This window comes from Zerene cesonia, unplaced genomic scaffold, assembly GCF_012273895.1.
Source record: "Zerene cesonia ecotype Mississippi unplaced genomic scaffold, Zerene_cesonia_1.1 Zces_u003, whole genome shotgun sequence".
NCBI lineage: Eukaryota > Metazoa > Arthropoda > Insecta > Lepidoptera > Pieridae > Zerene > Zerene cesonia.
Window position 1 is genome coordinate 1474970 of NW_024045133.1, and position 23564 is coordinate 1498533.

Genomic DNA, 23564 nt, shown 5'->3' on the forward strand with positions numbered 1-23564 from the left:
AAGTAATAAATGTTATTTGCAGTTAACAATTTTCTTTTTTCTTTATTACAATATTTATGGCAAGACTAGGTATTATGGGATTAAAAAAAAATCCTATGTGATATTCCAGTAGTCCAGCTATCTACGTATCATTGCAATCCGTTCAGTAGTTAAGAGATTAAAGACTTTTAAACGGATTTTGAACGCGATTTATTCAGTTCAGTAGTTTTTGCATGAAACAGTCACAAACAAACATACACATACATCCTCACAAACATACGCATTTACAATATTATTATTATATTCAGAAAAGCGTCTCTACCGTTTGATCATAATACGAATGTACTGCAATTCTGCGCGACTGTCTTATTGTCAATAGTCAGTTGATAGCAGATCACAGCCAATCGCAAAGACTTAAATAAAGTGAGGGTAGTTATTCAACAGGACAATTATTCATCAAACACAATTTATATCAGATAATAGATTTTTTGAAGTGAAACTTCTTTAGAATCGTTGTGATTTCAAAACTGATGCAACGGAAAAACTACAGGTAAGAGAGAGAAATACAAAAATTTGTAGAATGAAGCCGGCAAAGAATGAGACAGAAATATACATACTATTTTATTCATTCTTTTGACGATTTATTGAAGTTTCACTTTTATCATGTGTGAATCGCACACACACCTTTTTTTTATAAATATAAAAAAACCTTGCTTAGTGTTGATACTCAGTGTTGCATGGCATCCCTGGTTATAGTATCGTTATAGAGTATTGACATTGAGATTTAGAAGCAACTTGCCGCGCAGTATATTGCGTCCCTGATAAAGTTACAGAGAATATTTTTGTAGTGTAATGCCTATCTACCTTCATAATACGATAGAAAAAAGTTACGTTCATTAATTATTATGTTGTATGTCGTATATTCTAAGCCCCAAAAAATACCCAAATTAAATTTTTCTCCAATAAAATACCCCCAAAAAACCTATCAAAACTCAACCCAATCCAAAAACTCACCAATCCGGAGCGACCATCCGGACCGGTCCGCTGTCCGTGTCCACTAGGAAGTCATACTCCTGCCCCGTGTGGGGCTTCACGCTCGCCGTCACGTGCCTCGCGCCCCGGAGGCACGCCCGCCACGCCGGCTTGTGCGCGTGCGTCGCCGGCCCGTCCTGCGTCGGGTACTGCTCGAGGTAAGGCGTTTTACCGTTGTGCACACAGAGCAACGTCCACATCGGTTTGAGAGGTGGCTTCTGAAATGATATAGAATATACACCTTTAAGGACCTTTTGTGATCATCATCAGCCCATATATGTTCCCACTGCTGGGACACAGGCCTCCTATGAGGGCCTCACAGGCCTCCATTATGATACTTAACATATATTAAAAAAAAACTCAGTAGCAATCCAATGCTACAAATGAATGAATCACTGAGGTACATGGCACTTTCGTAGCAATTGTATTCTTATATATGAAATGTTTGACGCAACTATCCTCACTGTGTTGTGTGAAAGAAAGGTGTTTTTGGTTTGTATTATTGTTAGTGTCCTTGACATACCTTGTGCACCAAAGGTCTAAGTTTGCCACTGCTGTAGTCATCAGGTACCCTCTTGAGGTACGCATTCTTTTGTATCTCTCTATAGTACACAGGGCCTTCGTCTCGCCCTGACAACATTCTGCGGCATACATTTACAGCGGCTGAAAATGAGAAATCACATTTGTTTTAATGCCCTCTGAAATAATATCAAAGCTTTGATAGGTTTACAAATTTGATAGTATTTTAATGTTAAATATTATAATATATAATTCAGTCCCATATTATCTACTTTTAGGATAAAAAATCTGTTAACAACTTAACTGTTACCAAGCAACATGCGATACTGAGCAAAAATTCTGTAATAATAATGTAAGGATGTTCCGTAAGCAATATTCTTGCCAACTTGTGGTTTGATAATTCCGGTATAGGTACAAGTAGAAATATGCTTGGACCTTACTTTGTTTACATCCTGGAAGAGTTTGCTGATAATTAAGCGATAAGGTTATAAGCTATAAGGTACATATAAGGCTTTATGTACTACAATAATCACTATATTATAATGCTTTGCTTTGCTCTTTCTACGATCCTGTGACGTATGTATAATCTGTATTTGTTAACTTTGCATAGAGGGTACATCAAAATATTTTGTAATCTGTATGCGCGCCTTTGTGCCTCTCTCTCTTGGAAATTAAAACGTGGCACCGAACAGTTCGTTTTACTACAACTCCCGAAATATCACAGATCCAAGCCCTTTTTTTTTCTTCAAACTTTTCCTAAGCCCTCAGGTTGCCTGGAAGACATTGCATCTTAGCGAAGTCCTCCTCTTTGTAACTATTTTTATTTTGTTTTTGTTTATTCACTTTGTTTCTATTTTCTCACCTCATTGACTAGATTTTGACATTTTCAATGAACAGATTTAATTTGTACTTTGTACACTTATAAAAGACTAGCTGTGCCCTGCGGTTTCACCCGCATAAATCCGTATCCCGTAGGAATATGGGGATAAAAAGTTGCCTATATGTTATTCCAGTTTTCCAGCTACCTACGTACCAAATTTCATTGCAATTGTTTCAGTAGTTTTTACTTGAAATAGCAACAAACGCACACACATCCTTACAAACTATTATTTATAATATTAGTAGGATTGATTATATCATTAAAGTATTTGCCTTACAGTATTGTAATTGTATTTATAGTCATTTTAATTTCTATTCCTTCATTTACTCCCTTTTTTCTCATACAAAAATACACATAAAAAAAATTCAAACATAAGTACATATAAATAATTAGTTAGAAACTACAATAGCTCAATGGTTTCAATTTCAAATAAATACATTAGAATTCCGTTGGAATTAAATTACGTTAAAAATATTGTCGTAATGAATAGTATACATAGATCATTTATATGAACGACAAGTCGGCCGCAATAAGCCTTGTCCAATTTAAATGCAACAAACGATTAACCAATTTCGCGCTTATGACGCCTGAATTAATTAAGGGGACACAGTGACTCAATAGCAAAATATTTTGCACTCGGGTCGCTGAGGAAGTATAGAACCGTCGGTGAAAGTGGATATAGCAAATAATGAATAATATTTGATACGAAATTTATAGACCTCATTCTGTATTAAATTAACGCAAAATGTATCGGTAAAAAATACAACCTTACATATAATATTAGTGATTTAAAATATAATATTTATGAAATAATACATATAAAATAACATCTACTTTACCTTATGAAAGTTTGAAGTATTTCCAGTTTCACTGGTTGAATATGCATTTAATACACTGCGCGGCCTTCATTATTCTAACGATACATATCCTTATTTCAAATAGGTACAGTCTTTATAAATAATTAATAAATTAAAGGATCACGAATGACATCAGTCAACGACGTAACAATAGCTGGAAGCCATGTTTGTTTATTGTCCAACATTTTTTAATGTGATTAACAAAGTCTAGATACAAAGAATTTGAGCATCACATATAACAAATTTCATCACTTTACACATATTAATTACTTTACATAGCTAATATTTTATTGAATAGAATACCGTACATACATTTTATCTACATAGTCGCTACTGAGTTATATATGATAGAGTTTAAAAATGCAGTTGGCACCATTTTGTAGTTTGTATATTTCATATTTTCATAGTCCCTAAAAAGAAGACAATAGTAATAACTCTAAATTTTTAATTACGATATCTCCAAGTTCATGTATAATATAGGGTACATTCGTTATCTAAAAACATCACGTGTTAATTGTCAGTGTTGTGTATCAGACTTCAGAATTGACAAGTGACATATGTTATTTTTATTGGCCACAGTGATATCGATAAAAGTGCATAGTTTTGAGTTTTAAATAACAAGACTTGGGTAAGTCTTACTTGAATTAGTACTATTTAGTTCGTTGTTTTACATTATAGTTGTACTACAAATGTGCGTCTCGTATTTTTGTTTTTATACAGAAAAAACACAAAAACCCTATTTGTCCGCAGAACTTACCTGTCAAATTTAGTTTTTTAATTTTAGTTCTATATTTTCCCGGAATGCGGCGCTCAATTCGCTTCATATTTTGATCACGTGACCGGAATCAACCGCCAAAACGTATGTCACTGTCATCTTGTCCGCGAATCGGCATTTTTCTGAAATTCTGTTTTATAACGTTTGCTTTTATTTTCAAACATCGAAACGTGGCCAAGTCTTACCATAATTAGAAACGCATTCGAAGTTGATCAAACCAAAGCAATACTTTGTAAACTAGATTTATAATGGCAAAGGTTCATATAACCAACGTAGTCGTACTCGACAATCCCAGTCCATTTTTGAATCCTTTTCAATTCGAGCTGACCTTCGAATGTATAGAGGAACTGAAAGAGGATCTCGAATGGAGGATGATATATGTTGGATCGGCAGAAACAGAGGAACACGATCAAGTATTAGACACTATATACGTAGGTCCCATACCAGAGGGCCGTCACATGTTTGTGTTCCAAGCACCTCCGCCTGACGTGACACGGATACCCGAGAACGATGCTCTAGGCGTAACTGTAGTGCTATTAACGTGTTCATACAGAGGGCAAGAGTTTGTCCGCGTCGGTTATTTCATAAACAATGAATACAGTGAGAGTGAGCCGGAGTTGAGGGAGAATCCGCCGGCGAAGCCACAATTCGACAAGGTGGTGAGGAACATTCTAGCATCTGAACCGAGAGTGACGAGGTTTAAGATCAATTGGGCGGAACCGGACACTGCGCCGGCGGACTCTGGTGATGCGAATATAGAAACGCACGCGCCTAGTAACGATTCGTATGGGGCGTCGTTCAATGCGGATAGTCAATTAAGTGGGATTGAGTTCCAGGGTAGCCTTAGTGGGTATGGGGACAACTCGAATTCAATCGCTCCTATGGAGTGCTGAGGTAAGTGCCCATGTTTCTATTCTATGGTATTCGTAACATCAATTGTGGATTAAGCAAGCATTGTTTTGTCTGACATTTTAGCTAATGTATTATTTATATTTTGCCTATGAAGGTAAACCCTTCCTGTATAGCAAAAAGGCTGAAAAGGAAGGATGTATTCTTGGAGGCAGACAAGGCACTGGTCTCGTCGTCTACATAATTGAAATCCTAATAACCATTCATCAATCATTAAAAAAAAAAATTATTCAATCCTTTAAAAAAAAAAAATTATTTATAATTTAGTCATAACTATTAAATGAACACACGAAAAATATGTTAAATCAGCTGAGTTGTTTCCGAGGAGAACTTCTAAGTCAAACATTTACAATATTGACATTGTTGTTTTATATATATGTTAATTAACTGCACAATTCGCCAAAGAACAGAGGAAATTCAATTAAATGAGTTCATTGACCCATAGCTTCAGGCCACTTTGATGGCTGGTTAGATAAGCCGTATTTCTTTTATTTAAAATTATTACCAACATCCCAGGGAGGACATACCAAATCTTACCATGGAACGAAATGACAAAAACTCCTCATCAAACACAAAAATAATCACCTTAATAGGATCAAACTCACAGCGTCCATGCAACTAAGCAAAACAAATAGAAACAGTTGAACCAAGAACCTTTTTTTGACATTATGATCGAAAATGCATTTTTGAAGTACTTGTGATTTCAATGTTACTTACAGATTGTATATAAAAAAATTGATGAACGGAGTTTCTCAAGGCAAAACAGCAGGTGGCGGTCTGAGATTTATGGACTGATGTGATAAAACCATGAGCTGCATATTGCATATGGGAAGCAAGTAATTATAAGGGTAGTCGTTATGCTATACCTAATAATGCATAAGCAAACCTTACTTGTGTTATAAATGTGAAAGTGTGTTTGTTGAAGAGTAGCAATATTATCAGATTTTGTAGCTGGAGATTAGCAGACTAGTGAGTGATATAGGCTACTTTTTATCAGAGAAATAGTTCATTGTAATGGGAAGATAAGTTAAATAATTAAATCGCATTTAACATCCATTAAAAAGCATTAATTACACTCTGAAATGTATAAATTCCAATAGAGGGTGCTATATTAAATCTGTATCATGTATGTCAACTAGTTGTGGAAAGTTTGTATTATTATATAACGTACCCCATTAGTTTATGTTATCTCTAAATTTATTATTTCCAACAAAATAAAAACTATGAATATTTATCAAGCGTCCAAAAATATAGTAGATTTTCGTTTTTATGTTATACTTTGTACATTATTACTGTTTGTCCTTTATAACAAATTTTAGGTATTGGTAATTTCTATATATTGTGTGTTTCATTTTTGTGTTGTAAATATCTGCGCTTGACGGATACTTTTGAGCCTCTTATAAATCTCTGAGATGTAAAACTATCCACAATGTGACATTGGCAAAATTGTGGCAACACAGCACTGCCATTCATAAAATAAAATTGAATTGAATTGAATTATTATATAACTTTAAGTGTAGGTAACAAATTGAAGAAATATGTCTTTTACGGATTTAGAAGTTTTATGGTATATATTCATCTTGAAAAATCTTAGGATAATAATATGGTTATATTCATAAGAAAGAATTATGTTAAACTAGCTAATCGGCTGTGGCTTTGTCCCCATAATTAAAGGAAATTGGATGTTTCACTGCGGTAAAACCAAGCCTATGTCACTCTCTAGCCTACAAACTATCACTAGATACAAAATTCATGCCATAAAATTGGTCCTTTACTATGAGAAAGATAGACAAACAAACAGACACATCAGCATTCGTAATATTATATTTCGACAGAATGCTTATGTGATTTATGCCTAATTTAGCCTGTCACAAGCAAGAATTGTCTCTTATGCAATATATAGTCTATGGCCACTATTATCAAGGATTTCTGATTGAAGGGAGTCGTGGCTTGTATTGTTATGATAAAAATTAGTTTTTCTTTGTACAAAGTGGACTGTGGAATTAGATAAAACTAAGCAAAATAGATTTTAAGTTAGATGTTTTGTGTATGTAATCTTTTTTTTGTTGAATAAATTGAGATAATAGTACTAACAGGTGTTTCCAAAGACATTGTTGATGATTTTTTTTTTTACAATTCTAGAGGAAAAATAACAGTGTAACTATCTGTATCCACCGGCTTTGTCTGTGGTACATATTCGTCTCTATGCTACTCAGTGGAGCGTTCCAATGTAGAAAGAATTTATTAAAATTGATTCAGTAGTTATGTGAATACATGACTACAACCAAAACAAATGTTTCCCACTTGTGTTTTTGTATGTACGTACGATTATAATATTAGTTTAAATTAAACAAAGTAATGTAGCTTATGTTTCCATTATTTTTTTAATTATTCAGCTGTTAAATGTATCATTATTTATTTTACAATAATTTCTTTAAAGCATTTTTGAATAGGTGCTACTGCTATAAGTTTAGTTTTTATTCATTAAGCAAATTAAACATAAGATCAGTTTTATAATCTGTGCTCATGTGGAATTCTTCATTTAAAAAGTATATAGGGGTTGTCAACTAATGTATATAGTAAGTATGTTTTTTATTCATACTGTGACTGTTAAAAATTATGTAGAACTTCTTTATTTTTAGTGCATACACAAAGAAATGTAATCATTTGAATCGGTATATATTGATAAAAATTAATGCAGGAAAAATGTCATTAACGATATGTCAACAACCCTAATTAAAATGGTGTATTTCACAAATTATAAACATGAAAAATATATACTATATTATTTGGAAGTGTTATACACACGTGTATGTCGCGTTGTGTCGCGTCAGAAGCGTTATTTTTAAAAGTAATGTTTTTTTTCTTATTAACTCATCATATACCATTTTTTTTTTGTTATTTTCCTTATACACACTTCCTTTTCTTATTTACCCACTTATCATTTTTTATTCATAACAATCTAATATCCTAAGCTATGTCCTGAGGTTTGAAAAAAAATCGTTATACAACCTTATAAAATGTATCCTGCAAGATATAATCTAGTTTAAAATCATCCTTATGAACTCGGCTGTAACACGACAGCAATTTAACACACTAACGTGTTATTTTTGGTGGTTATTTTTAAAATGGCGCTCCTACTGACGCATCATAACACGTCACACGAAACCTGTAAAATAGTATTCGATTGAATTATGTCTGGATTAAGTTCCTTCGCCTGACTTACAAGCCAAGATTAGCTGCTCATTGTGAATCTAATGTATTTAAAATTAAGTTAAAATTGTACCTAACAAATTGTATATATTTGCGTATTTTTAATGATAAGTTAATAAATAATTTTGAAACTAAAGTATCTAATTCATTTTACTATTCCTTCACCATTTGGTTTCTCAACCATCTTTGGCAAAGATAATCCCTTTTTTTAGTGGGGTAATTTTGCTTCGGATGAATCGCGGATGGGAGAGATAGTCGAGTTTTTAATGCTTACCGACTAGTTATTATCTATTCGGTATTAGCTCCACCTGTATGTTTATATGTAACCTAACCTAATTTTAGACTAGATTTTGTAAACCGACAGATATAGATCAAACTTTGTACACTTATTACGGATCGATGACAAAACAATTTCAGGAGTTTATCTTATTATCCTGATTAAGGTGCGTAAAGCGTGTATTTTAGTTTTCAAACTACTTCAAGGAAAGGAGGTTATTGACTTGATCAATAAGAATTTATTTTGTTTCATCATCATCAGCCCATATATGTTCCCACTGCTGGGACACAGGCCTCCTATAAGGGTTCAGGCCATAATCCACCACGCTGGCCAAGTGCGGGTTGGCCACATGTCGTTGAACTTTTAATTCTTGGACATGCCGGTTTCCTCACGATGTTTTCCTTCACCGTTTAAGCAGTGGTGATGTTATCCACATGCGCATATAAATTGAAATATCAATTTATTTCCTGCACGCTCGCCCGGTCTCGAACCCCGACTTATCGATTTTGAAGTCCGAGGTTCTCACCACTGAGCCACCACTGCTCTTATTTTGTTATTTTGTTTGCTGTCTCAAAACTTTGTCTTTCGTCTTTGAATACTGGATAAACCAATTTTTATGATTCAACTTTATTTGAAAGTGGAGAGCTTGCTATGTCGTTCCATTTAAATCTGCTCTAGTTCTGATAATATGAAGGCAGTTTAGTTTTTTGATATAATTAAACAATTATTTTAAACTACATTTATTATTATTACAATATATTTGAATAAATACTCATCTCTGTGTTGAGTTCTAGTCATAAAATATTATATGTGTTTACATAGAAGTGCGGCCAAGCAGGACAATTTTAATTGCGCAGTTAGCATCTATTTTCCCGCCTTTAAAAGGTCGCATTTTATACATGATTGCATTATCTTCGCTCATGGCATTTATAAAGCTCTAATTTTACTGGCAACAGTGTTATTGCGTAGAAAAAGTGTCAATCAAAAGTGAGGGATGAAAGTTATTATGGACAGGGTTTTAATTAAAGCTGCCTTTTTAAACGCTGATGCAAAAAAGGGGTCTGTGGCATCATAATTCCCGAACGGTTGATGCGATTTCAATTAAGTTTTTTTGTTGTATTAATGGTGACTTATATGCGAGATATGTTTTATGAAAATCGGTTGAGACATTTGATGATGGTCAGCTGATTTCTAGTTGATTAGGGTGTTGCGACACATCCTGAATCGCGCAAACGAAATAATCCTTTCTTATTCTTTACCCCTTTCTAGTGTATCTTGTTCCCTAAAATAGGGTAACGCATTGCAGAGGCCCTTTCTGGCAAATGTTTATGGGTGATCGCTTACCATCAGGCGAACCGCCAGATCAGTTGCCCGCTCTGACATAAAAAAATCTTTCAAAAAAAATGTATAATTGTTTGTTATTCTAAATACGAGTGAGTTGAAACGTAGTGCTATTATTCTATTGCAGTCTGTGGTAGATAGAAGGTCCCATGTACCTTGAACCAGATTTGAATTGAAAGTAAATAAATATAGCGTAATCTAAAAATAACAATGCAAAACAAAAATCAGTTTGAAATATATAGTATTTGATTTTATTATTATTAAGTTACTTTTATGATAAATTAGTCGCTCATCCCGGCTCCGTACGGATATCAAGATTCCTGTTTCATCCTAAGGGAGCGTTTAAACGGGTTTAAAAGTATCCTATCACCCAAGTCTGCTCATACCATGTCCGTATACCAAATTTCAAAATCCGTTCAGTAGTTTCAACGTGATTGACGGATAAACATACAAACAAACAAAGTTTCACATTTATAATAATATTAGTGTGATATCGTCTCACTGACCATGAAGGCGCGATAAACGAAAAAAGTTCTCAATGTTTAAACTGAAACACAAATAGTAGTATCACAGATAACAAAATACTATAGGTAGTATCTATTATATTGTCTGTGGTAGATATTAGAATACAATTAGTTAATATCAAACGTTTTCTATTGACTATTATGTTGTCAATTTATAACTGAATAAGTGCCTATAGAGGGGGTATAATGCATTAGGCACGATGTTAACACGAAAGCCAGTTTCTTGTTGCGCGCGCTCAATCTCCCGTCTTTTTGTGATATATTTTTTTTTAATAAGAGTGTTCTCCGTAAAAAGTTTCAATAGGTTAATATATATTCGGGGTTTATTAAAATTAAATTAAACCATGTGTGCCGGAAACTTAGACAAAAATGAATTTTAGCACCGTATATCGTAATGTAGTAAATATATGGAATAAAAGTAGTTGGATCATATTTATCAAAATAAAATCGTTTGTTAATCTCATACTTTTAAGACTTTGTGGGGAGGTTTAATTTCGGAGTGAAATTATAAACCGTCAGTAAGTCGTGGATGTCTGGAAAAAATATGTAGCTCGTGATTATTAAAAAATAAACTTCACCGCCTTAAAATTTTCAGAACTAGACTAAATTTATATGGGACCATATGGAACGTGCCATCTTTCAAATAAAAAAATATTAATGAAAGTCGATTCACCAAAAGTTATCCGATAACAAACACAAAAAAATTGAGTGTCTATAATGACCCTTCTTAATTTTTTATGTGATATTGGTATAGAATAAAAAACTAATTTTAGTTCATGAAGTCCCTATATAAACTCGGCCCCAGACGGCAAGCCGAAGCGCCAATTTATTAATTTTTAAAATTAAAAAAATATATGTTCGAAATAGTGTGTACTAATTTTGAGATGTTTGGTGATAGATTAATAATAGGATTTCGTTTCATCATTTGTGTATGGAACCCTATTAAGAGCCGCCGTATATTCAGTTGGCATCAGGGGAAAAGTCCGTGCTATGCCACTTCCCATTCCAGACATTGTAAACCAATTTGATACAATTTTTTTTAATGCAATATGCGATTTGTTTGAATTATATTCGTAATACGCACCATAATGTACTTTTATATTATATGATACTATATTTTTCCTTTTTTTTTCTCAAACAATGAAGGTAAAACAAACGTCAAAATTTTATAGGACATAAAATCAAAAAAGACCTATTGAGTTAAAATCGATGCTATTTACAAAATTATACTCTTATTCTTGAACAAATGTATGTGTGTATGTAAATTAATCGAATCACTTAGGTTAATTATTCCAAATCACAAAATTTTGCATAAAGAGCATTTTATGTAAGTATAGTAGGAAAGTTTTTGAAGTCAAAAGTCCTCTATCCAAAGGATAAAAAGGCCCGGTCGTTTTTAAAATCCATTCTGCACCTGTATGCGTCGTGCGGATGCACACCTACACATTGGTAGCAAGTCTATAGTGTTTATATTCCATAGATAACATAATTCTTTACTTTTCTACCTAAATAAAGCGTAACCCGTTTACCGATAACGCTCTTAAAAATAATTGATATGCAGTTGTTGATTTATATTCGACTACTACTACGTGTATCCGAGCTTTTATATTAAGAAAAAAAAATTTGACAGAAATAAATATGTCAAAAACGTGGATTTTTTTATTGTAAGTATCTAGTTAATGAAATATATTTACTTAAAGTAAATTTATGCCTTATAAAAAATCTTATGATATAAAAAAAACTATATATATTAAATACGATGATTCGTATTTCATCGATCGAGTTGAACATTTTTATGTATTCTGGGAAGAAAACTTTTTGCATTTTCATGATATATCCATTTACATGGTTTTTATCCAAATCCGACAGAAGGAGATTAATGTTTTACGGGCGTATGTATACGAGTATATGTCCATTACTTTGGTACGCACTACAGCTCAACAGCTGAACAGATCTGACACATTAACTGTCGTTATAACAACAGAGTTTCAGTAGTAACACAGACTATGTAAAAATTTATATTATGATTATCAAAATGGCGCCAAAAAAAAATGTTTTTTTTTTAACCCTAGAAAAATGGATGTCAATGGAATGATCGTAAAAATACTTTTACAGTAACTTATATGCATAAAAATCTAACAGTATTTGTTTTATAATAATAATGCTTCTTATCATATACTATTGTGAATATATAGTTTATCTATAATATTGATTTATGTGTGTAATATACATTACAATAATATTTCGTATTATATTTATGCTCTGCCCTACTCCTATCCTCTATGTAATTTCTCACTGTACGTCTGGTTGTCTGGAAGAAATCGCTATATAGCGATAAGAGCGTCCATTGTTTATATTGTAATTTTATTAAGTTTTTGTATTTTTTGTTAATAAAGAATAAATAAGTAAGGTATCCTTGTCTACAGGTTGACTTTCGCTTATGCGTGCAGTATAAGACCAAAGATGTCGCTGCAGCGTTTGACAGCGCTTCGGGCGCTGATGGCAAGTCAACAGACAGCGCTGTCCGCTTACATCGTGCCGACGGCTGATGCTCATAATGTAAGCGTATTCAAACATAAAAAGTCATCTATTAAAACAGACGATTTCATCAAACATTCGTACGAATGTTTGCGCTCATGTAGAAAAAAAATATTGAAAAAGCTGCTAGCTGTGTGTTTATAGACAATAAATTTATTTCTTTCTTTCTTTCTTTCTTCAAAAAGTCGCCAGTTCTCGTGGGATTTGGGAGTAAAAAACTATCTTATGTCTTTTGAACTATCCTATGTCTTTCTAAACTATATTTGAGTCTTAATTCATCCCAATGGATTATATGGTTTAGGCGAGCATTTAGATACTAAAAATGTAACACATTTATATATTTTTTTGTTAGGACGTCTTCACATCTAAACAATTTTGGCTTATAATTAGAATCATAAATCGTCTAAATTTAAATTTTTCAAATGTCCTGACACATCACTAGAGATTATAATTATTTATTACTAGCTGACCCGACAAACGCTGTTCTGCCTTTCTCTTATCATTAAAGGGTATGAAAAATAAATGTTGGCCCATTCTCAGACCTACCCGATATGCACACAAAATTTCATGAGTATCGGTCGAGCCGTTTCAGAGGAGTATGGTAACTCAACATAGTGACACGAACAAATTATATAAATAGAGATAACTCCAGAATTACAACCCCCAACCCCCAACACCCAACCCCCATTCCAGTCGGAGTACATAGCCGCGATAGACGCACGCAGAGAGTGGCTGACCGGATTCACGGGGTCGGCCGGCACCGCGGTGGTCACCAGCACGCTAGCGGCTGTCTGGACCGATGGTAGATACTACACGCAGTTCGAGAAGGAGGCAGATCTGAATCTGTGGACGCTGATGAAGCAGTGTGAGTTGTTGTTTGCATGTATAACTTACTGGTTTCAAACATAAGTGAAGTCCCGTGTCCTCTAGTGGGGTATGGGGCAGATGATATACATCTGTTTCACTGATCGATTTTCTTTATGGACAAGTGAGGTGATCAGCCTTCTGTGTCCTGCCAGACCGAGACTTTTTTTTGTGCGTCCCCACCGGGAATCGAACCCAGGACCCCTCGGTTCTAAGCTCACGCGTTAACATCTGTACCAAGGATGCGGTCAATATATACGGTTTCAAACATGGCGTTAAACAATAAATTAAGTTTTCAATATAGCGCCATCTATTGGCATTTTTAAATGTCTTAGTTATTAAACCATCAGTATCGTTATAGGTCTTCCCATGGGAATGAGGTGAAAATTTATTGTTGTCATGCGTGACACATTTTCAATATAGCGCCATCTATTGAAATTTTTTAATTTCTTAGTTGTTCAAATACGCATTATTATGTAGCGTCCCATGGGAATGAGATGTTTTCCCGCGTATGTAATAAAAGGAATTTATAAAGAAAAATGTAAAATATCCAAATGCAGCGTATCACCCCTATATTGTTTTTATTTTTTAATGTAGTAGATAGATAGTAGATAGTATAACTAGCTGCGCCCCGCGGTTTCACTCGCGTCAATCTGTATCCCGTAGGAATATCGGGATAAAAAGTTGCCTTTCTGTTATTCCAGTTGTCCAGTTGTCTACGTACCAAATTTCATTGCAATCGGTTCAGTAGTTTTTACGTGAAAGAGAAACAAACACACACACATCCTTACAAACTTTCGCATTTATAATATTAGTAGGATATAGTAAGATTACAAATATACTATATATTTATATTGTTCTATCCCACAACAGCGCTGCCCGAAACCCCCTCTATAGAAAAATGGTTAACTTCCAACTTGGGGGCCGGTTCTGTAGTGGGGGTCGACCCCTTTACCATGAGCAGAGAAGAGTGGACACCGTTGCAGGTGATGTATGCAGTTTATTGTGTTTATTCGACTGCCGTGGTTATATCAAATCAAATCAAATCAAAAATACTTTATTGTGCACCAAATCATACATACATAAATTCTATAAATAAACTCTATAGAAGCACAACAGGCGGTCTTATCGCTAATGTAGCGATCTCTTCCAGACAATCTGGTGGACAAGGAGACGTTATAAACGGAAACCTTTAATAAAATTCTTTAATTTCATTTCATTTTATCGTAAGCGTTGAAGGTAAGAACTGGATTCCATTGCCGGCAGCTGAAAAAAACCCATTTTAGCATATCGCCTACTCCCTTATCGAAAACGTTTTCTGAAAAAATCCCTACCTGTATTATAAATTGTAAAGTATCTCTTTTTTACTATTAAACGCGGCACCGTCGGTGTCGGGAAACTAGTATGTTATACAAGTACACTAGCATTCTGCTATATATGATAAAAAAGCAGTGGTGGCTCAGTGGTGAGAACCTAGGATTTCAAAATCGATAAGTCGGGGTTCGAGAGAGATTTTTCAATTTATCTGCATATGTTCATAACATCACCACTGCTTAAAACGGTGAAGGAAAACATCGTGAGGAAACCGGCATGTCCAAGAATAATAAATTCGACGACATGTGACATCTGGCAACCCGCACTTGGCCAGCGTTGTGGATTATGGCTTGAACCCTCATAGGAGGCCTGAGTCCCAAGAGTGTGAAAATATATAGGCTGATGATGATGACTAGCATTCTGCCTGTATATTCTGCGTATCCTTGGGACGTTCCGGGACAAAAACTATCCTTTGTCCTTTCTAGGGTCCCAAACTATATCTGTTAGAAGTACCATCCAAACCGGTGCATTGGTTTAGGCGTGAACAAGATACAGTATTAGTGAGGATATCTAAACTGCATTAACAAATTAAATAAAACGATATCTCACTTTCCCCAGACTGCGCTGAAGAAAGCCAAGATGCAATTGATAGCTGTCCCAAATAATTTGATCGATCAGTTGAGGGTCCAACTCAAAGACCCGGCGCCTGAGAGACCTCAAAATGAAATAATGCACTTACCCGTCAAGTATACAGGTATGTTATTTTAACCAGAACATATAACCTATTCATTTATTTTTTTTTAAATTGAGTTTCAGTCACTCTTAATAAAATTTGAACTTTAACATTCCAGGTCATTTCCAGACTTCTGTGAGGTTTTTTAGATGCTTTATAAAAAGTCACTAGCTGACCCGGCAAACGCTGTTCTGCCTTACTCTAATGTCATTTAGGAGCATGAAAAATAGATGTTGGCCGATTCTCAGACCTTGTCGATATGCACAAAAAATTTCATGAGAATCGGTCCAGCCGTTTCGGAGGAGTATATTAACTAACATTGTGACACGAGAATTTTGTATATATAGATGACTAGCTGCGCCCCTCGGTTTGACCCGCGTAAGTCCATATCCCGTAGGAATATCGGGATGAAAAGTTGCCTATATGTTATTCCAGTTGTCCAGCTATCTACGTACCAAATTTCATTACAATCGGTTCAGTAGTTTTTGCGTGAAAGAGTAACAAACACACACACACACATCTTTACAAACGTTCGTATTTATAATATCAAGTAGGATGCTCCGCTAAAGATCTTTTCGATCTACGAGTTTAAAAACTATAAATATTGTAGTGTGTGTGAAGTCCCGTGTCCCCTAGTGGGGTATGGGGCAGATGATGTACATCCGTTTCACTGATCGATTTTCTTTAGGGACAAGTAGGTGATCAGCCTTCTGTGTCCTGCCAGACCGAGACATTTTTTTTTTGTGCGCCCCCGCCGGGAATTGAACCCAGGACCCCTCGGTTCTACGCTCACGCGTTAACCACTGTACCAAGGAGGCGGATAAATATTGTAGGGTATATTGTAAATATATGTATATTTTCTAGGTAAACCAGCTAGCAAGAAGATCGAAGAGCTGAGGGCTAAAATGGCCGAGAAGAAGGTATCAGCTCTTGTGCTCTCCGCTTTGGATGAAGTGGCCTGTAAGTTAAATGGATATTTTCCACGGCTTCTCCTTGACCACCGGGTTGACTGGAAGAGATCGCTGCCGTAGCGATAAGACCGCCCGTTGTGCTCGTGAATGTTTATGATTTTATGTATATGTATTTATTATTTTTACTTTTTATTATCATTTGGTGCAGAATAAAGTGTTTTTGTTTGTTTGTTTGTTTAGATACACTTATATATTTATTACTAGCGGTCCGCCCCGGCTTCGCCCGTGGTACATATATAGCCTATAGCGTTCCTCAATAAATGGGCTATCTAACACTGAAAGAATTTTTCAAATCGCACCAGTAGTTCCTGAGATTAGCGCGTTCAAACAAACAAACAAACAATCAAACAATCAAACAAACAAACTCTTCAGCTTTATAATATTAGTATAGATTGAAACATTCGTGTTTTTTGTATGTGTGTATGTTTCTAGTGTTTTCACATAAAAGCGGTTGTTTTTGTAGTAGTAATTGAGAAAGTAGTTTTTAGTAGTAACTACAAAAACGCCTGCATCTTCACTGAGTGACAGGATTTAATTGTGCCAGGGACGAAGTCAGGGCGGATCGCTAGTAATATTTGTATAGAAATCTCATTATTCAAAATTGAAATAATTTGTAGAAAACCTCAACCTACATCTATTTATAATAATAATAATAATTTCATTAATTCGAGCAACTATCAAGACTCATTTTGTTAGTAACAATATGCTTAAAAACTATGTTAGTACATTGAATTAAAAAATTATCCTATTCTATTCTATACCATTGATGCGAATAATTTGCAACAATGGTTTACATATAAACAATCTAATCTACTTGCAATACATTTTAAAATTGCATTGGGACTGTCTCGCACCCGGCGCACCAGGGATATGCATCTCTTACGGATTGTTGTGTAAAAACAGTTAACACGTGCTTCTGCAAACATCCCTGAAGCACTACAGAAGCGAAGCAGCCCCAGTAGATATTTATGATCGTACACAATTAAAGAACGATCTGATCTTTTCAATACCAGGAGATAAATATCACTCCACGTGCGCTAAAGACTACATTATTGTCTACTAGCTGCGGCCCGCGGTTTCACCCGCATAAGTCCGTATCCCGTAGGAATATCGGGATAAAAAGTTGCCTATATGCTATTCCAGTTGTCCAGCTGTCTACGTACCAAATTTCATTGCAATCCGTTCAGTAGTTTTTGCGTGAAAGAGCAACAAACACACACACATCCTTACAAACTTTCGCATTTATAATATTAGTAGGAAGTAGGATAGTAGGATAATATTAATTTGAAATATACAGATGTCCTCAACCTACGCGGAAGCGACATACCATACAACCCCGTTTTCTTCTCGTACCTGGTTATAACCCCGAATCGAGTTAAGTTATTCTGGCGTGAGGGTCGTATTCCGGAGAATATTCTGGAATGGTTGCAGTCGGAAGGGGTCGCCGTCGAGGGGGTTCCGTATAAGGACATAGTTTGCGATTTGGAAAATATGGCGGTGAGTTTTTATTTATTTATTTTTTTTGTATACACGCTTTTATTAGCGTCATCTGTATGTTTATATGTAACGGAAACCTTTAGACTCGATTGAATTACATTGCACGACAAATTTAATTCAAACGATGTACACTTATCAAGGACTAGCTGCGCCCCGCGGTTTCACCGGCGTAAGTCCGTATCCCGTAGGAATGTCGGGATAAAAGTTGCCTATATGTTATTCCAGTTGTCCAGCTGTCTACGTACCAAATTTCATTGCAATCGGTTCAGTAGTTTTTGCGTGAAAGAGCAACAAACATACACACATCCTTACAAACTTTCGCATTTATAATATTAGTAGGAAGAAGGATTAAGTAGGAAGTGGGGTAGTAGGATAGGATTATTACTTAATGAATTAAAATAAGTATTATGCTTTATAACTTGATGGAACTATATGTCGGACTGTTAGATCTATAATGATCTATGGAATATCTTGTTTTTTTTTTTCAGAAAGAGTTATCGGAAAGCGGCGACGGCGACCACGACATTTGGGTGTCGAGCGAAGCGAGCGAAGCGGTGCACAGAGCGGCATCTGGGGTTAGTATATGGCACATACTGTGCCGTGCTCCACACTGGGGATTCGCGGTAGGAGGGGGGGGGATAAGTGGTATTTTTTTTGGTTTCTTATGATGATTTTTTTTTAATATGTTTAATTTATTGTGACAGGAAGACGTATTAACGAAGCCTTTGAATTTAATATCTGAGGTGTCGCCGGTAGCTCTGATGAAGCTGGTGAAAAACGACGTAGAATTAGAGGTGAGGTTTTTGATTTAAATATGAATTGTTTGAATCGAACTCAGCGCCATTTTGTGACGTCATGTGTATTCAAAACGATTAAATAATCCAAGTTTAGAAATAGCTTTCGAATTTACATTTGATGAGAGTCCGGTTATATAAAATAAACCGTTATTGTAATGCAAGGAAAGTGTGTGTGTGCGTGCGTGCGTGCGTGCGTGCGTGCGTGCGTGCGTGTGTGTGTGTGTGTGTGTGTGTGTGTGTGTGTGTGTGTGTGTGTGTGTGTGTGTGTGTGTGTGTGTGTGTGTGTGTGTGTGTGTAAGTGAATCGTATTTGTAAAATTCGCATACATGTACATATAACATCATTGTTGATCCTATTCTCAGTTGAATCCCCTATGTGGGTGCTATTTAACATATAATTATTTACAAACACCTCTTTAGTGGTACATGTTCAGTGGCTTGCCCCTTCCATTATATGCATATGCATATATATTATTGTTAAGTTTAAAAATTTTACCGTTTATAATGCACTAGCGATCCGCTCCGGCTTCGCTCGTGGTACATATATAGCTTTAAGCCTTCCTCAATAAATGGGCTATCTAACACTAAAAGAATTTTTCAAATCGGACCAGTGGTTCTTGAGATTAGTGCGTTCAAACAAACAATCAATCTCTTCAGCTTTATAATATTAGTATAGATATGGAATTAAGCTAAACGAAGGAGGTTCTGAATTCGAAAGTTCTCTTAGAAGTTATCTTTTCTTACTCAATATCTCTGTTCGTTTTCAAAGGATTTACGTATTCTTTCCCCAGTTTAGAATCTTAGAGTGGTCCTTCCTCCCCAGCGATGTCGGTAAACTTTTTTTTTGTGAAAAACATAATATGGATGGATGGATAACTCTTTATTTGCACCAATACAAAAGGACAAATACAAAAAGGACACAAACACACGACACAATTACGTACAAATAGGAATATCCTACTAATATTATAAATGCGAAAGTTTGTAAGGATGTGTGTGTGTGTGTGTGTGTTTGTTGCTATTTCACGCAAAAACTACTGAACCGATTGCAATGAAATTTGGTACGTAGACAGCTGGACATCTGGAATAACATATAGGCAACTTTTTATCCCGATATTCCTACGGGATACGGACTTACGCGGGTGAAACCGCGGGCCGCAGCTAGTAATATTATATAGAGGAAAAATGTAAGAAAGGCAAATTTTCCAGGGCTTCCGGCAGTGCCACGTACGCGACGGCACAGCGGTTGTGCGTTTCTTCAATTGGCTGCATCGCCGGATCGACGCCGGCGAGTGTGTTACAGAAATACAGGCGGCCGATAAGTTGCTCGAGTTTAGGAGGTGAGACACCAACGAACTGACAAACAGCGTTGCTTTGAGAGGATTCGCGAGGTTTTTTTTCCACCTATATTGCCAAACACTATTTTTCTTTATGCGAATACTACTTAATATAATTAATGCGACACTAATTCTGTCTATCTCATCATCACGCCTAAACCACTGTATCGATTCGGATATAATTTCGTTTCGAATTATTGAGATCCGAAAGAGGATACAGAATAGTTAACATCCCGGAAATCCTACGGGATCTGGAATGTTCCAAATTTTTTTTTTTTTTTTGAAGTGAAACTTCTTTAGAATCGTTGTGATTTCAAACCTGATGCAACGGAAACAACGACAGGTAAGAGACAGAAATACAAAAATGTGTAGAATGAAGCCGGCAAAGAATGAGACAGAAATATACATACTATTTTATTCATTCTTTTGTCGATTTACTGAAGTTTCACTTCTATCATTTGTGAATCGCACACACACCTTTTTTAATTAAATAAATTTTATTAAAGGGACGAAACGGACTTTCTGGGGCCGTCGTTCGAGACGATCGCCGGTGCGGGGGAGAACGGCGCCATCATACACTACAGCCCGGCCGGCAGCGGGCCGCAGCGGGGCGTAACGGGGCGGGACATGTTCCTCCTGGATTCTGGGGGACAGTACAGGTATTTGACTATTGGCTTTGTTGATACGCATGAGTATGATTAGATTTGAAGGTCTCGAGATGTGGACTATGCGAATTTAAAAATATCATCATCATCATCATCATCATCATCATCATCATCATCATCATCATCATCATCATCATCATCATCAACATCATCATCATCATCAGCCCATATATGTTCCCACTGCTGGGACACAGGCCTCCTATGAGGGTTCAGGCCATAATCCACCACGCTGGCCAAGTGCGGGTTGGCAGATGTCACATGCCGTCAAACTTTTGATTCTCGGACATGCCGGTTTCCTCACGATGTTTTCCTTCACCGTTTTAAGCAGTGGTGATGTTATCTACATGCGCAGATAAATTGAAAAATCAATTTATTTCCTGCACGCTCGCCCGGTCTCGAACCCCGACTTATCGACTTTGAAGTCCGAGGTTCTCACCACTGAGTCATCACTGCTTAAAATTAAAATATGTTAATTTGGAAATTACCCCGTCTCCCATGTGACCACGCTCGCTGTAAAGTGTTCGAAACGTCGGGTCAATAATATAATGAATAAATCGCGTTTTAAATCCGTTAAAAAGTTTTTAATTTCTAAATGTATCGCTCGCGTAAAATCAAAACACAAGAAAATACTATATTAATTTGCCTTATTCTTTTTGTATTTTGAAGGAAATTATTGTCGCATGGCCACACAAAATTGGCGCCTTCCCGCCAGACATGTGGGTAACGATTTCTAGAAAATTCGTTTGTAGATTCAGTCTTCCTATCTTATATAAGGCGATGTAAATTTAATTTTTTAAATAACTCCAATTAAGTAAGTTTGTTCGTCATTTCGTAAAACTTTCCATCCGCGTTACCCGTGTATTTCACGTTGGTGCACCTTAATGTAATAAATAAATGAATGAATAAATAAATAAATAAATATGTAAATAAATAAATATATAAATAAATAAACAAATAAATTAATAAATAAATAAATATGGAAATAAATAAACATGTAAATAAATTAACATATAAATAAATAAACAAATAAATAAATAAATGAATAAAAATATTAATAAATTTATAAATAAATAAACAAATAAATGAATAAATAAATATGTAAATAAATGAATGAATGAATGAATGAATGAATAAACTTTCTCCCCAGAGACGGCACGACAGACATAACTCGCACCCGCCACATGGGCGCGCCGAGTGACGAACAAACGGATGCGTTCACCCGCGTGCTGAAGGGGCAGATCGCGCTTGGCACCGTGCTCTTCCCCCGCGGGGTTAAGGTGTGTTACCCTATTGTTGGGTGCTGATGAGTCGTAAGACCCTTAACTTGTATGTGGTAGTCGAGCACGCTTCGGCACGAATTGGGCCAGCTCGCACCGGGGAAGTACCACACCCCCCACAGAAGACCGGCGTAAATTGCATTCTACTGTGTTTCGTTCGGTGAGTGGTGGAGCCGTATATATGTGGCCCATATCCTTTTCCCTCCCCCTTCCCAGTCCTTTCCTTTATTCCTCTCGCCAATCATTTCTTAATCCCCTCAACTCAAACTCAAACTCAATCATTTCTTCATTCAACTAGACTTCTTATAGAAGCACTATTGTATCGTCACATAACACAGTTATAACATTTACCGCCGGTGCGGAAGGCGTTGTCTACAGAGAAGAGCCGGCGACAAACTCTGTAGTTGCTCTTATAAAATATAGCCTATGTGAGCGAGTTGTTTAAAAGTTTAAATAAATTTGTAAACCACATTTTGGTGAATTCATTGAAGTAAATTACTTTAACATAAAATTATTTCCTCCTATCTGCGCCCCGCGGTTTCACCCGCGTAAGTCCGTATCCCACAGGAATATCGGGATAAAAAGTTGCCTATATGTTATTCCAGTTGTCCAGCTGTCTACGTACCAAATTTCATTGCAATCGTTCAGTAGTTTTTGCATGAAATCGCAACAAACACACACACATCCTTACAAACTTTTGCATTTATAATATTAGTAGGGTTAGTAGGAAGTAGAATAGGATAGTAGGATTACTTAAACACGTGGCTTAAGAAAATGGGTAATGAATTAAAATTAATTATAATAAAATATAGTCCTTTATGTGCTTTGAATATTACAAAATTAAGAAATGTAATGTTATGTATTATCATGTACTAGCGGTGCGCCCCGGCTTCGCCCGTGGTACATATATAGCCTTCCTCAACAATTTTTGCTATCTAACATTGAAAGAATTTTTTAAATCGGACCAGTACTTGTTGAGATTAGTGCGTTCAAACAAACAAACTCTTCAGCTTTATGATATTAGTGTAGATTTGATGTTATCTATTAACTGTTTCTTTTCTTTCGTCCGTTTTGTTGTCTAGGCCCACATGAACTATATGTTTGTTGTTTAGAAATTAATTTTTTTATTTTTTTTTATTGGTCGTCCGTCCAGGGCAACGTGCTGGACACGCTCGCCAGATCCGCGCTGTGGCAAGTGGGGCAGGACTACGCGCACGGCACGGGGCACGGCGTGGGGCACTGCCTGCACGTGCACGAGGGGCCCGC

The 23564-nt window shown here is 35.9% G+C and overlaps 3 protein-coding genes across 4 annotated transcripts in view; 2 read left to right on the forward strand and 1 right to left on the reverse strand.

Annotated features, from left to right (window-relative positions):
• The window catches only part of LOC119838456, a 14672-nt gene extending 11250 nt beyond the window's left edge, over positions 1-3422 (reverse strand). Inside the window, exons 1-3 of the mRNA XM_038364402.1 lie at positions 3250-3422; positions 1535-1674; positions 994-1229 (exon numbers count right to left, since the gene is read on the reverse strand). Of these exons, the coding sequence (XP_038220330.1) occupies positions 994-1229; positions 1535-1651 (353 nt within the window). The 5' untranslated portion in view covers positions 1652-1674; positions 3250-3422. The remainder of the gene's footprint in view (positions 1-993; positions 1230-1534; positions 1675-3249) is intronic.
• A 678-nt stretch (positions 3423-4100) lies between these two features.
• Positions 4101-7658, forward strand: LOC119838481 (histone chaperone asf1). 2 transcript variants are annotated; one of them, XM_038364430.1, is made up of 2 exons: positions 4101-4936; positions 5049-5165. In XM_038364430.1, the coding sequence occupies exon 1, from the start codon at positions 4291-4293 to the stop codon at positions 4933-4935; it is 645 nt and encodes a 214-aa protein (XP_038220358.1). In that variant the 5' UTR covers positions 4101-4290; the 3' UTR covers position 4936; positions 5049-5165. The 2 variants fall into 2 exon arrangements, with proteins under 2 accessions (XP_038220358.1, XP_038220357.1); XM_038364429.1 differs by lacking the exon at positions 5049-5165 and adding an exon at positions 5671-7658 and having other exon boundaries at positions 4102-4936.
• A 4177-nt stretch (positions 7659-11835) lies between these two features.
• Positions 11836-23564, forward strand: part of LOC119838482 (xaa-Pro aminopeptidase ApepP-like) — a 14254-nt gene continuing 2525 nt past the window's right edge. Inside the window, exons 1-13 of the mRNA XM_038364431.1 lie at positions 11836-11970; positions 12733-12865; positions 13538-13709; positions 14582-14694; positions 15641-15776; positions 16620-16715; positions 18024-18223; positions 18712-18798; positions 18928-19017; positions 20229-20359; positions 20863-21015; positions 22169-22298; positions 23452-23564. The exon at positions 23452-23564 is cut by the window's right edge and continues 43 nt beyond it. Coding sequence (XP_038220359.1) covers positions 11945-11970; positions 12733-12865; positions 13538-13709; positions 14582-14694; positions 15641-15776; positions 16620-16715; positions 18024-18223; positions 18712-18798; positions 18928-19017; positions 20229-20359; positions 20863-21015; positions 22169-22298; positions 23452-23564 — 1580 coding nt within the window. The 5' untranslated portion in view covers positions 11836-11944. The remainder of the gene's footprint in view (positions 11971-12732; positions 12866-13537; positions 13710-14581; positions 14695-15640; positions 15777-16619; positions 16716-18023; positions 18224-18711; positions 18799-18927; positions 19018-20228; positions 20360-20862; positions 21016-22168; positions 22299-23451) is intronic.

Coding starts and splice junctions, on each gene's coding strand:
- LOC119838481 (XM_038364430.1), top strand. CDS start 4,291: ATGGCAAAGGTTCATATAACCAACGTAGTCGTACTCGACAATCCCAGT.